Raw genomic sequence first — 12,547 nt, forward strand, 5'->3', positions numbered from 1 at the left:
TTGATTCTCACTGAGCTGAACAGGGTGAGGGACTTGGCTGACGAAGTGTATACTCGGTGTGGGTGTACTATTTCAGTAACTCATGGATTACCTTGCGCATGCACCATTCATCGCGTTATTACAGAAGAAAGGGCGTCGTTACATGTTGATCAGGTCCATTCATTCTGGAGGACGCTTGTTATTGGTGAGCATGCAGACAATCAAACGGCCGACCGTGAACAGGAAGAGTTGGAGCAGTTCCGTTCGATGTACGACCGAGTGTCCTCCAGCCATCCTTCTATTATTCGTGACGCTACTCATGTGCTTCATGACATGTTCCACCCGTCTAACTTAGATTATGAGGAACCCGAAGGAGTTGACCGTCCTCGAGGTCGACAGCGGCGGAACAGGAGTGCGTTTGAGTATATCCGTGGTCATGGTCGTGGTCGTTCTCGTGGTCGGACATCGTCATCTAGTCGTAGTCAATCTTCATCGTCTGTGAATATGCCCCTGAGAACTGGTACGTTTTGGTTGTTTTTATTGCACATAGTTTTAAAGTGTTACTCCTGTCTTCTTAACTGTCTATAATTAATTATTTGGTGAATAGGAAGAAACGATGTTGATCAGTTTCCATACAAGGAAAGGATACCTGCGATCATCATGTCGTACGTGGAAGGGTGGAATGATGTAATCGGAGATGGTAACTGCGGATTCCGGGTCGTGGCTGATGTTTTTCAAATGGGCGAAGACAACTACGGTTTGGTGCGTGAGTTGATGTACAGCGAAATTGCCTCTAACCGAAATGTTTATCGTCATGTGTACGAGGATGACTTGGATGGCGCTCTCCGACGTATCCGGTGGGGAGGTGGACCTTGCGGCGAAAATCATTATTTTGACGCGCCCCTAGATCTGTTTGCCGTTGCAAACATTTACAAATGCGCAGTCATGCATTTCGGCCTGGGAGTGCATAGTCAAGCTTATTATCCTTGTACCACGGTTCTCCCTTGGCGGTCGCGTGAGACTGTCACCACACCGGTCAGAGAGCTAGCTATTGCGTTTCTTGGGTCGTCATACAGACATTTCATCCGACTAGACATGTCAACCGATTTTCCGGTGCCACCGATTATACCTCGGTGGTACAACATTCGCACAACGAGCGTAGAGGGTTGGGATGCGCTATATAATGACCGGATCCACGAATGGAACACCCTAGCTGCATTTTAGTTTTTCTTGTTTACATTCTTTATTTGTAATCTTATTTGTACGTTGCTCTTTTAATGAGAACATTAATATTTTATATTGTATTGCTTACTGCATTCTATATGTTGCATGGGTAAGTTGCGCGGATCCACGAACGGTTATATCAAAATTTAAAAACAGCACTGATAATATGTTTAAGTTGGAAGCTAAAAGAACAATCTAAAATGTTACAATTTTACAACTCCGCTGTCCATAATCGAGCCACCATCGGAAACTGGTCCCACGTCCCGGTCATGATATCCGGCCATTCCACGACGTACTCCCTCGACGATGCAGGTCGGACCGCCTTCATCGGGCAAGCCGGGGGAGGAGGGACAACTTGGACAAATCCAAGTTGGCGAAGACAACGCTGGGGCATGTACGCTTCGACGATGTCACGATACTGAATGAGTCCCGTGTACAGGGTCCTGGGTACCCTAACACTAGGGTTCGGGCCGAAAGGCATCCAGTTCACCTGTACAATTACAACATATAAAATATAATAACATGAATATAATATGTGCAAATAATAAAATGTAGACTCTATAAATAAACGTTACCTCTAAGGGGGACAGCCTGTCCAGCAATAACCGTATCGATCGGAGGCGGTCAACGGACTTCTTCTCCGAGCGGGGACTCCACGCACAAGCACGCGGCATCCCCTCATCAATAGGAACTGGGTCACGATGTGGTCGCAATGCAGGAAAATACTCGTATATCCAAGTCTGCAATAGAGTCAGACACCCAGTGATACCTGCCGCGTCAGCCCGACTCGCAAATCCTAGTTGGCGATACAAATACGCCAACGTAGCCGATCCCCAAGAAAACTGGCCTACACTGTCGGGGTCACACGCCTCTACGATGTCGCGTGGCCTGAGCTTGTTTCCGCCGCTCTTATCCGGAAACAAGGTACATCCGAGGAGTAGAAAAACATAAGCACTCAGCTGTGCGTCGGGCGTCCTACGTGCACTCGGGTACAAACACCGCTGCAACACAGATGCGATCTTCACACCTCCGTGTTCCCAAACACCTAGCGCCTCGGTGTACAGTGCAGCCCTATCCACCGCCAACAACTCCGCCAGCGAATCTGCCTGATCCGCATCAGCCACAGCACAAAGTCGTTTACCCTCAACACGAATCCCCAGAATGGCCTCGACGTCATGTAACATGATCGTCATCTCACCGAACGGAAGGTGAAAAGAGTTTGTATCCGGCTGCCATCGCTCAATGAAAGCCGTGATCAGCGTATTGTCAATCTTATCGTGCATGGTGGCAGGAACGTGCTTCACCCCAGTGCCCTCCAGTCGCTCGAACATCTCGCTCTCCGCCGGCCAGGCCTCAGCCCATGTACGCAAAAAACTACAAGTCTTTTCCCGGGTATGACATTTCAACAACCCCGTAACTGAAGGCCTCTCCTGGTCCTCCCAAATACGGGCAGCTATGTGTCCTAGAAAGCTAGGAATCACACTCCCGTCAACAGGCCCACCGGGCACCTCACTCCTAACAACCCAAGAATCATTACCCGCCCTCGACCGTTTCCTGCTTGCCCCAGAGACAGTGGACGCAGATGATGTGCCAGATCTACTAACAAATCTACCACCCCTACCCTTACGCACCTCCACCATATGCGTCTCGTACATGTCATCAACCCTCTGACTGAATGGACCGTAATCATCATACGGTCCACTGCCATCGTCCACATCCTCATCCTCATCTGCGCCCTCCTCCTGCTCCTCCTCCTGGTCACCCTCCTCAGCATCATCATCGTCATCGTCATCCTCATCCCGACGGTGGATCCGTTCTCTACGAACTGAGGCCGAAATACCACGGGATCTGACATGTCTATGTCCCGACCTCTCCACTGAATAACTTCTACTAAGAAACTCTATATTCTTCCCCCCACCATGACGACCCTACACAAAATTTTAAAATATATAAACATACAAAAATTTATACGATAAATAATCATCATCCCAAATCAAATACACTAAAAACAAACAAATAATAGTAAACAAAATATAAACGTAGAAAAAATACAACGAAATTGAAAAAATTTATAAAAATAAACAACAAAATATAAAAACAATTCAAAATTATATTACAAAAAAAAAAAAAAAAAAAATTTAAAAACAATTTTTTAGAAAAATTTAAAAAAAAAAAAAAAAAAAAAAGGGGGGCGCCCTGGCTGGACGCCCAGCCGGCGGTGGTGGCGCCAGATGCAGACGCCGCCACCAGTTGGCTGGCGCCTGGGCTGGACGCCACCGCCACGGTTGTGGCGTTTAGTCTAAGCGCCGCAACCGTGGCGGTGGCGTCCAGCCCAGGCGCCAGCCAACTGGTGGCGGCGTCTGCATCTGGCGCCACCACCGCCGGCTGGGCGTCCAGCCAGGGCGCCCCACCGCGTTCACGGCGGTTTTCCCCCTTTTTTTTTTTTTTTTTTTTTAAACAAAATATACCTTTCCACCTTGGGACATCCTTCCCTCCGCCGCCGCCGCCACTTCCTTGCCTTGCCGCCTCGACATTGCCGTTATTTTGAATTTTTTTTTTTTTAGAGAGGTTGAAAGAAGATGAGCAATGAGAGTGTGAGTGATGAGAGTGTGAGTGATGAGAGTGTGAGTGTTTTTTTTTTTAAGGTCAAGGGCAATTTTGGGAAACCAAGTGAATTTTGTGGGCTTTATGTAGTAATTTGTGGGCGATGTTTAACAAATCGGCTTATGATTGGAGTTTATACTTGTATGTATCTAAGTATCTTTATCCCACTATCTCTCTCGCAAATGGTTATCCAAATTTGACAAATGTAATATTCTTTCAGTATTTGCCTTATCCATGCTAGTGTATAAGTCAAGTAAGATTTATTGGCTCGGTAAGATTGTTGCGTTGAACTTAAGAGGTTTGATTTTTGTAGTTTATCAAATGAGAGTTATTAGAGATTTGAAGGTAATGATCTCTTTATCTCTTCGGTTCTTCCTACATATATGCCTAACTTGCAAATATAGAACAGATAAAATTATGAAGCCGGGTTGAGATATGGTCGAGGCTCTTCTCCTTTATCCTATTTGGAGTATAATATTAGTGTACAGTAGTTATGGGACAAACAAAAGAGTATAGAGGATTAAGTAGATCTATATGCAAGAGTTTGAAAAGAGATATGAAGGGTTGACCTTAATGGATACATATAATCCTTCCGTCCACAATAATAGCTATGTATTATCCTTGAAAATATCTATAATGTACTGACATTTTGTTACTTAGACTAAAAAATTTTCTTACTTAACTCATGTGATGTAGACCCCTTCACTAGCTATTTTTCTCTCGCACTCTTATGGTCTCACACTCTCACCCAACCATATTAAATTCCTTATTTTCTTAATATGTATGCTGAAGCCTAATAGGAAGGATTTTTAGTCTATTCACATGGAAAGAGAGAGTGCAAAGATCCATTATTGAAGGGTTTTTGTTTTTTGTTTTGTTTTTTTTTGAAATTAAGACATGAATAATCACATGTTTTGAAATTAAAACAGTAATATTATGTACAACCGTGTTCTTTTTGAGTTTGTCACAATTCCTTTAAAAAATATTCACATGTTTTGAAATTAAAATAGTAATATTATGTACAACTGTGTTCTTTTTGAGTTTGTCACAATTCCTTTTAAAAAAAAGTTTGTCACAACTCACAAGAATAATATAATACGAAAGTATAATTATAATGAGCTATGTGATCCAATAGATTAAGAAACAATAAAACCATTATTGTCCGGTAATATCAAAACTTTACAATACAAAATTAAAAGCATTTTGAAACGTTTGTTGAGAAAAGCTAAGAAAATTGGATATTTTATATGAAAGACATGGTAGAAGTTTTAGATTAATAGTTTAACTTATACTTCCTCATACCATTATTTTTGCCACTACAACAAATTTATCCATCATCGTAACCAAGGAAGAAACGAAAATTTTGCGTACAAGTGTAACTACCTTGGCAACAATCAACACTCATTTATATCAAACTAACTCCTTTTAATATCATATTAATTCAGATAAAACACGTTTTCATTAAAAACATTCAAGATTCAATTGTACAAGTCACCCCTTCTTTCTTTCTCATCACAATCCAAGTCACAAATCAAAATCTCAAAACGGCCATCAAAGTAAAATCCTTCCTTAAAAAGAACCCTAGAATCTAATCCCCTTTTATATTTTTTCATTTCATTTTAAATTATTACAACAAAAATACTCAAAATAATAAACACCATAAATTTTGATCCCAAATCAAAAAAATGGCCATCATCCTGGTCCTATAACTCGCCATCACCACACCTCTTGTGTTGTCTCAATCACCAATTTTCTTTCTCCTAATCTCTTCATTCATACATTCTATCTATGTCACTTACACAATTATGTAACTATATATGTAGTTTTTCCCATGTTTTTGCCTCAAAATCTTCACCCATTTTTCTGGGTAATTTTGGGTGATAAATAATTAAATTCTTCTGTTTTCTAAAACCCAAAATCCAAAATTTTGAAATTATGGCAGTGAAAAAAGTTGCAGAAAATTTCTCAAAGAGTTTGATTGATGAAGTTCATAAATGGGGTTCGATGAAACAAACTGGAGTAACATTAAGGTATATGATGGAATTTGGATCAAAACCCACTGATCGAAATTTGTTGATTTCTGCTCAGTTTCTTCATAAAGAGCTTCCCATTCGAATTGCACGTAGAGCTATTGAACTTGAGTCTCTTCCTTATGGTTTATCTCTTAAACCTGCTGTTTTGAAGGTAATTTATTATTTTTGTCATTTTGGGGTTTTAATTGGGTTTTTATCGCTGTTTTTGTTGTGAATTTTGTTGGGTTTTTGCTATTTTATGAGAATTTTCATTATTTTGGTTGAAAATTTGAAATTTCGGGGTTTTTTTTGGTGGGGTTTAGTTGGAACTGAAATTATGTATTGCATTTTAATTTATACTTCGTATATATTTGAGTGCTGTAATTTTGATGTCGAGTATTGTTCTGTATTTATTGGCATTGGAAATCTGAATTTTTCTGGTAAATTTGCAAACTAAATTTAATGTTATTTTTGTTGGAATTGAACTTCCATTTTGCATGTACTTTTGCAGTTGAATTGGGTTATTTTGTTATCAGTAATACAATAGTAAGCTTGAATGCTTGATGAATGAAATGGTAAAAAGTTTGTGAAATTTGCAGGATATATTATTATTATTATTTTTTATTTATTTAAGAACCCTTTTCTTTATTGGATAATTTGATATTGCAAAATGCTGTTGATTTGATAGAGAATATTATCTATGATGATCCATAATAGTAAAGAGTATCTGAAGAATTGTTTATGAATGTGTATTATTTAGGTTTTTTAATGCTATTTTAATAATCAAAGTTTGATCTTTTGAGAATAATTTTTCTGTTGGGTGTCTCCTTTGGTTCATTCACTGTCATGCGGTGTTTGCTCTCCTGTTCTTCACTGAGAGTAATTAGGTGATGATATCATATTGTGTGCGTCATTTTCTTGCCAAAAAAAAAAAATAAAAACATGATTTTAAGTTTACTTTGGCAGATCATAAAATACTGATAAATTGCTAAAATTTTATCTCCTACTACTATATTATCTCTCTTAGGAAAATTTAAGGCTCCTATTGTTGGCCCAAGTCACCCAACCTCTTCCGTGGCCACGCCCTGGCTTCATTAAATACACATTCCCTCTGTTCCACAAAGTTACTCATGTTTATAGTTATTCTCTCCCGAGACCAATACAAAACAATAAAGTTGGGCAATTGGGGTCCTCATGTGCAGGAAAGAGAAAATCACATCTTGATAAACAATTGATGTGTCCCAACTCCCAAGTGGTGGATCATTTGAGGTTAATATAGAATATAAAACTTGCCATAAAAGGAATAAAGCTATATAATGAGGAAGCTTATGGAACAGACTTAAATGAAAAGAGAGAGGGATTTTGTGGAAAGGAGGAAGTGCATTATCATCTATGCAGTAGACCAGTAGTAATTATTGCTTTTCAGTTGGATTGCATAAAATTTATTAGGTGTGTTTATACTTTATAGTGGAAAGATGAGAATATATACAAGATAGATGATGAATATGCGTGTTACTGATCTAACAATATACGTTGGTTTAAATGTCAATTAACACTTTAATGGCTTAGCGCCATGAATAATATGGGATTCTTTAGTGAATTCTGGCAACATAAATCCCAACCATAGCTAATATATTGACCTGTATTATATATGATCAGTATATGTATACTGAATCTGAAAGATCCTTCTACTTTTTCCATCAGAAGAAAGGTCAAGTTTTTGTAGTTTGGATTCCAAGGATACCATCATTTGATTCTGAGGATGCCATCATACCTTTCTAAGGATCCTGTAAACTTCCATGAAGGCTCTTCCCAAAGAAACTTTTCATTCTTACATTGTTCACTTAACTTTCTTTGACCTTGGCACTTTTAAGTGTTGTAACATACTGGCCTGTCATAGGGCTGATCTTTATCTTGAGTTGTAGTCCAAATATAAGCTTTCATTTTGTTTGCTACTGGCAATCAAATTTATACATGAAATTAATAGTATCAGATTTATTTGAGTGATTTTGCAAAGAGTGTGTTGAGTACTTGAGGGACTTATTGTTGTAACCGATTGGCCAGACTCTTTCATCAGGCGCCTGAGAATACAAGAGCTAGACTCCAGCAAACTAAGAAAGTTATTGCAAATTACGAATTATGTTAGCTATGACTTAGATGACAGTCTTCAGTGGGATTAGGGGAAGTATACCTTGAGAATTTCTACTTTTATTGATGAGTAATATGTCTTTAATTAATTTGTTCTTATGCTTCTCACCACTAGAAGAGTTTACTGTTATAAGCTTCCTCAATGGATAATGTATTAGAATAGCTAGCAACAGTGCTGTAACAAAAACATGTCTGCTTCATGTATACTGTTGTGTGCAAGTTTTGTCAACTCATTTTGGAAGTTAGAGTTATTATGAATTTTTCTCATGGGACCCCTTGTAAACGTGTTATGAATTACCCTGGGGTTTGCCAAAATCATCAGCATTTAATATCATCTTATAATGTTATGAGTCCATTTAGTCATGCTGAGGTCTTTGAGTATGAGGTTGAATTATGCGAACTGAAGAGCAGAGGTGGTTGTTTCTTTTGTATAAAAATTTGTCGTTGACTAAGGAGCTATCATTATTACTATATTAATAATTATAAACTCTATTTCCTTCTTAGGTGCACGATTGGTATGTGGATTCTTTTCGTGATCTCAGATCATTCCCTTCAATCAAAGATAACCGTGATGAATTAGATTTCACCCAAATGATTAAAATGATTAAAGTCAGACATAATAATGTTGTCCCAATGATGGCCATGGGGGTCCAACAACTGAAGAAAGGCATGGATCCCAAGATTGTATATGAGGACTTGGTCGAAATACACCAGTTCCTTGATCGCTTCTACATGTCCAGAATAGGGATTCGTATGCTCATAGGTAGTTCCCGTTACTTTATCTTTCTTTTTACTTTTCATTCTTATTTTGCTGTCTACACTAATTCAATAGCATTGGTTTTTTCCATTCAGTTTTCCCCCCTTGCTATCACAGATAAAACCAATTAATAGTGCTATTTTTTTTCTTTTGGCTATATTCAGGGCAGCATGTGGCTTTGCACGATCCAAATCCTCAACCTGACCGTATAGGGTATATACATACAAAAATGTCTCCCGTAGAGGTTGCCAGAAATGCTAGTGAAGATGCTCGTGCAATTTGCATGCGCCATTATGGCAGTGCACCTGAAATTGATATCTATGGCGATCCCAACTTTACATTTCCGTAAGCTGTTCTGTATACATATATATATTTCTCTGCTGTACTAATTATTATCTCTTTCCGAAGGTGCTTTAAACTATTAGTTATACAGCACATGAAACCTTGTGCTTAAGAATAGTCTAGGTTATACAAGATGTGTGTTTGAAAAAGAGGATAAGAGAGATACACGCTACAGAGTAATATGATGCATTGCAAAATTATAGCCAGCAAGGCTTAGAATTGAAGTTGTCTGTTCCCAGGGACACCCTAAAGTCCCGATCAAATGCTTTTATTAGTTAATATTATGATTATGCATATTGAGATGCTCATAAACAAAGATGGAAGGCCTTGCAGAAAATATCTCTGATTTGAACACTGTGATGTTGTCTTTGAGGTGTCTTGGACAACTTGATTAGCTATTTTGAATAACTTGTTTTCCCTTTGTTGTATGCTTGTCAACCACTGTATAAATTGGTAATCTTCATCCTAAGTGGCAATATATCCTAGGGATTGATCAAGATGGATTATACATAATGTGGAGTAGTGGACCATGGTCTTGGTTAGTGGGGCCTGTTTCTGTTTCAGAACTTTTGCATCTCATTTTGGCTTTCCCAAAAATGTCTGCATGGTTTCTATAAATGCATGAATAATGATGTGGTAGTGCATTTGTTGCAATCTCGGCTTATTTTATTTGACTCCATATGTTTTGTCAACCAAATGTCCAAATCATTGGTAAAGGAGGCTATGCAAGGAATTTAATGATGCTGGCTGATAAATATTTGTCTGAATGATCTTTTGTATTCTCCATTGGATTTTGAACCTGTAGTCCTGTGAATGGAATTCTATAATAATGCCCATTTCTTTTTTGATGCCAGGTATGTACCTTCACATTTACACCTTATGGTTTTTGAGTTGGTTAAAAATTCCTTGCGTGCTGTTCAAGAGCGATTTATGGACTCAGACAGTGTGCCTCCTATTCGTATCATAGTAGCTGATGGAATAGAGGATGTCACGATTAAGGCATGTTGATGCTTTTGAAGACTTTTGCTTTTGTTACAATCTTCATACCTCAGTGTGTTTCTTGACTTCCGTGATGCTATTGTAGGTTTCTGATGAAGGAGGTGGGATTCCAAGAAGTGGTCTCCCTAAGATTTTTACATACCTTTACAGTACTGCTGAGAACCCGTTGGATGAGCATACAGATCTTGGAACTGGTGATAATGTGACTATGGCTGGATATGGTTACGGGCTTCCTATAAGTCGGTTATATGCTCGTTATTTTGGAGGAGACCTGCAAATTATATCCATGGAAGGATATGGTAAGTCTTCTTTTCTCAGAATTTCTTCCCCTGTCTGGCTGTCTCCCATGTATTGTTATGCAGCTTATGCTCCTAATATTTAGCCTCAGTTAGTACCTATATACTATTGAACTATGTAGTAGTTTGTTCTCATTTGGGGAATTGAGAAAAGGTTATGAGGTTTAATCTGCTACAGAGAATATTAGACAATATTGTCTTGTAAAAAGTAAAAGATATAAGTCAAATGCATAGTTCATGTTTTCAGTTCCTTTATTGAAGTAATCAAGTAGATCAGTAGATGAAATAATTAAGTTGATAGGTCAAGTCCAAATTTTTAAATCCAGAACTGTAAAGAACAGAGGAGCTTTGAGTTTGACTTATAGAACAACAACAACAACAACTAGGCTAATAGCATCCATCTGATGTTGGGCTACCAATAGCTCGCTTATGGCAATGTTTCTGTTTTGTACACATCTTCCCCAATTTTGTCAACTGCAAGCATGTGAACATCCAACAATTTGATGATCCGTCGTCCCTCGGACCAGAGTCACCGGACTGACCCTTCCTTGGTAAGATCCCAGCCTTATATTGCTAGAATGGCGCCGATGAAAACTGTTTTAAGTCACAAGTATAACCCATCCTATATGTGGACTTTGGCAATAATAATGAGTCTCAGCTTTTCCCATTGACCTTCCGTAGCTTAATCCTTAATCTCCAAACATACATCTGGTCAAAAATTGGGAGAATTTTAACACATCAAGAAGCTGGATATTTATGTTACTAGTGGAGTATTGGTAATTGTTGGTGCTGCCATTTGCCAAATCTTCCTTTTCTAATGGATTGAATTCTTACCCTAACCCTTGTCATTGCTTCCACATCCCTCTCTTTCATACTTATGCAGACAACTATCTTCGATCACCAATGATTGTGTTCAGGTCTATATTCTTCTCATGTTATCAACTTTTAACATAATATAATTCCCAGGCTCCATATTTATTTGAGGATAATCTGTGCAGCCTGTAACTGTTGAGCATTCTTGGAGATTTATTTTAGCTCTTGTATGTAAATTTTCGTCAATCCACAGAAAAGATGTGACTCTCTGGGTGCATTGTGGGAAAGTTGAACTCCATGAATCTTGATTCTCAGGAGCTGCCTTGCGAAGCGACTTGGAGAAAGCATCTGCACAAAGAAGGAAATTGTTGACAAGTCCTGAAATATGGCCCCTCGGAGACCCTAAGATGGAACCACCTCCCCCTTAGCAAACCATTTATCACGAAAGCCATGGATACTCTCTTGCCTACACCATTTGATTCACTCTACCAGCCATAAACCCACATTAGCAATTTTACATCACCTTCTCTAAGAAAGTTCACTCCATACAAACTTTGCTCATGCTTGTTAGATGATCAATAAATGATCAAATGGGCTTTGATTAGCAAGTAAAAGTATGTGTTTTTGGGCAATGTTAAGATAATATTTGCAGCATTCAGATAATTGTGTATTATGTAATGCTTTTTCAGTGAGAATCGTGGTTTCTGATAGTAATTATTAGGTAGTTTATATTTGCTGTTGCAGCCACCATAAGCTTCTGATAAATCGGATGTTCTTATTACATTGTTGCAGGTACAGATGCCTATCTACACCTGTCTCGTTTGGGTGGTTCTCAGGAACCTCTGCCGTAGCCTGTAGTAGCGCAGCTGACAAGCTGTTTATTTCAATATACTTACACTTCCAATGGTTTACTTGATTAGATGGTGATTATGAGAAAAGAGCATGTATTGTTGAGATTTATATGATAAATTGGTATTGTCATCCTTGTAATCTTATTTTTAGCAATGGAAATCCTGCCTCTGGGTTCCTTTACTCCTGTTCGCAAACTACCCTCTGCCCTGCCCCCCTGTTCCCTCCCTGCCCCCAACACAGAAGGTATTAATTTTTGTGGCATGCCAAGGGGCAGTTATCCCAAAAAAAAAAAATGTGAAAAAGCAATGGTTAAGGTGATGTATGATTCTTACAGGGTAATGGTGTTGGCATGTGTAAGCTACATACAGCTACGCTTCCATCCTTTGGTTTGGTGTTTTAAAAGTATTTGAAACGGAATTATTTAAACGTTACAATTACCGGTTTGGTATGAGGGGTGTATATAATACACTTCATACTCTGAGGGTAAGGGGTAACCAATTAACCATTACCACTCCTTTATT

General features: G+C 38.7%; 1 protein-coding gene across 1 annotated transcript; it reads left to right on the plus strand.

Moving 5' to 3' along the window:
- Positions 1 to 5,742: 5,742 nt before the first annotated feature.
- On the plus strand, positions 5,743 to 12,206 carry LOC110717420 (pyruvate dehydrogenase (acetyl-transferring) kinase, mitochondrial-like). Its single transcript, XM_021896114.1, has 6 exons — positions 5,743 to 5,991; positions 8,472 to 8,730; positions 8,889 to 9,069; positions 9,921 to 10,065; positions 10,151 to 10,364; positions 11,967 to 12,206. The coding sequence occupies exons 1-6, from the start codon at positions 5,743 to 5,745 to the stop codon at positions 12,023 to 12,025; spliced, it is 1,107 nt and encodes a 368-aa protein (XP_021751806.1). The 3' UTR covers positions 12,026 to 12,206.
- Positions 12,207 to 12,547: the final 341 nt, after the last annotated feature.

The sequence above is a fragment of the Chenopodium quinoa genome, unplaced genomic scaffold, assembly GCF_001683475.1.
Source record: "Chenopodium quinoa cultivar QQ74 unplaced genomic scaffold, ASM168347v1, whole genome shotgun sequence".
In the NCBI taxonomy this organism is placed as follows: Eukaryota; Viridiplantae; Streptophyta; class Magnoliopsida; order Caryophyllales; family Amaranthaceae; genus Chenopodium; species Chenopodium quinoa.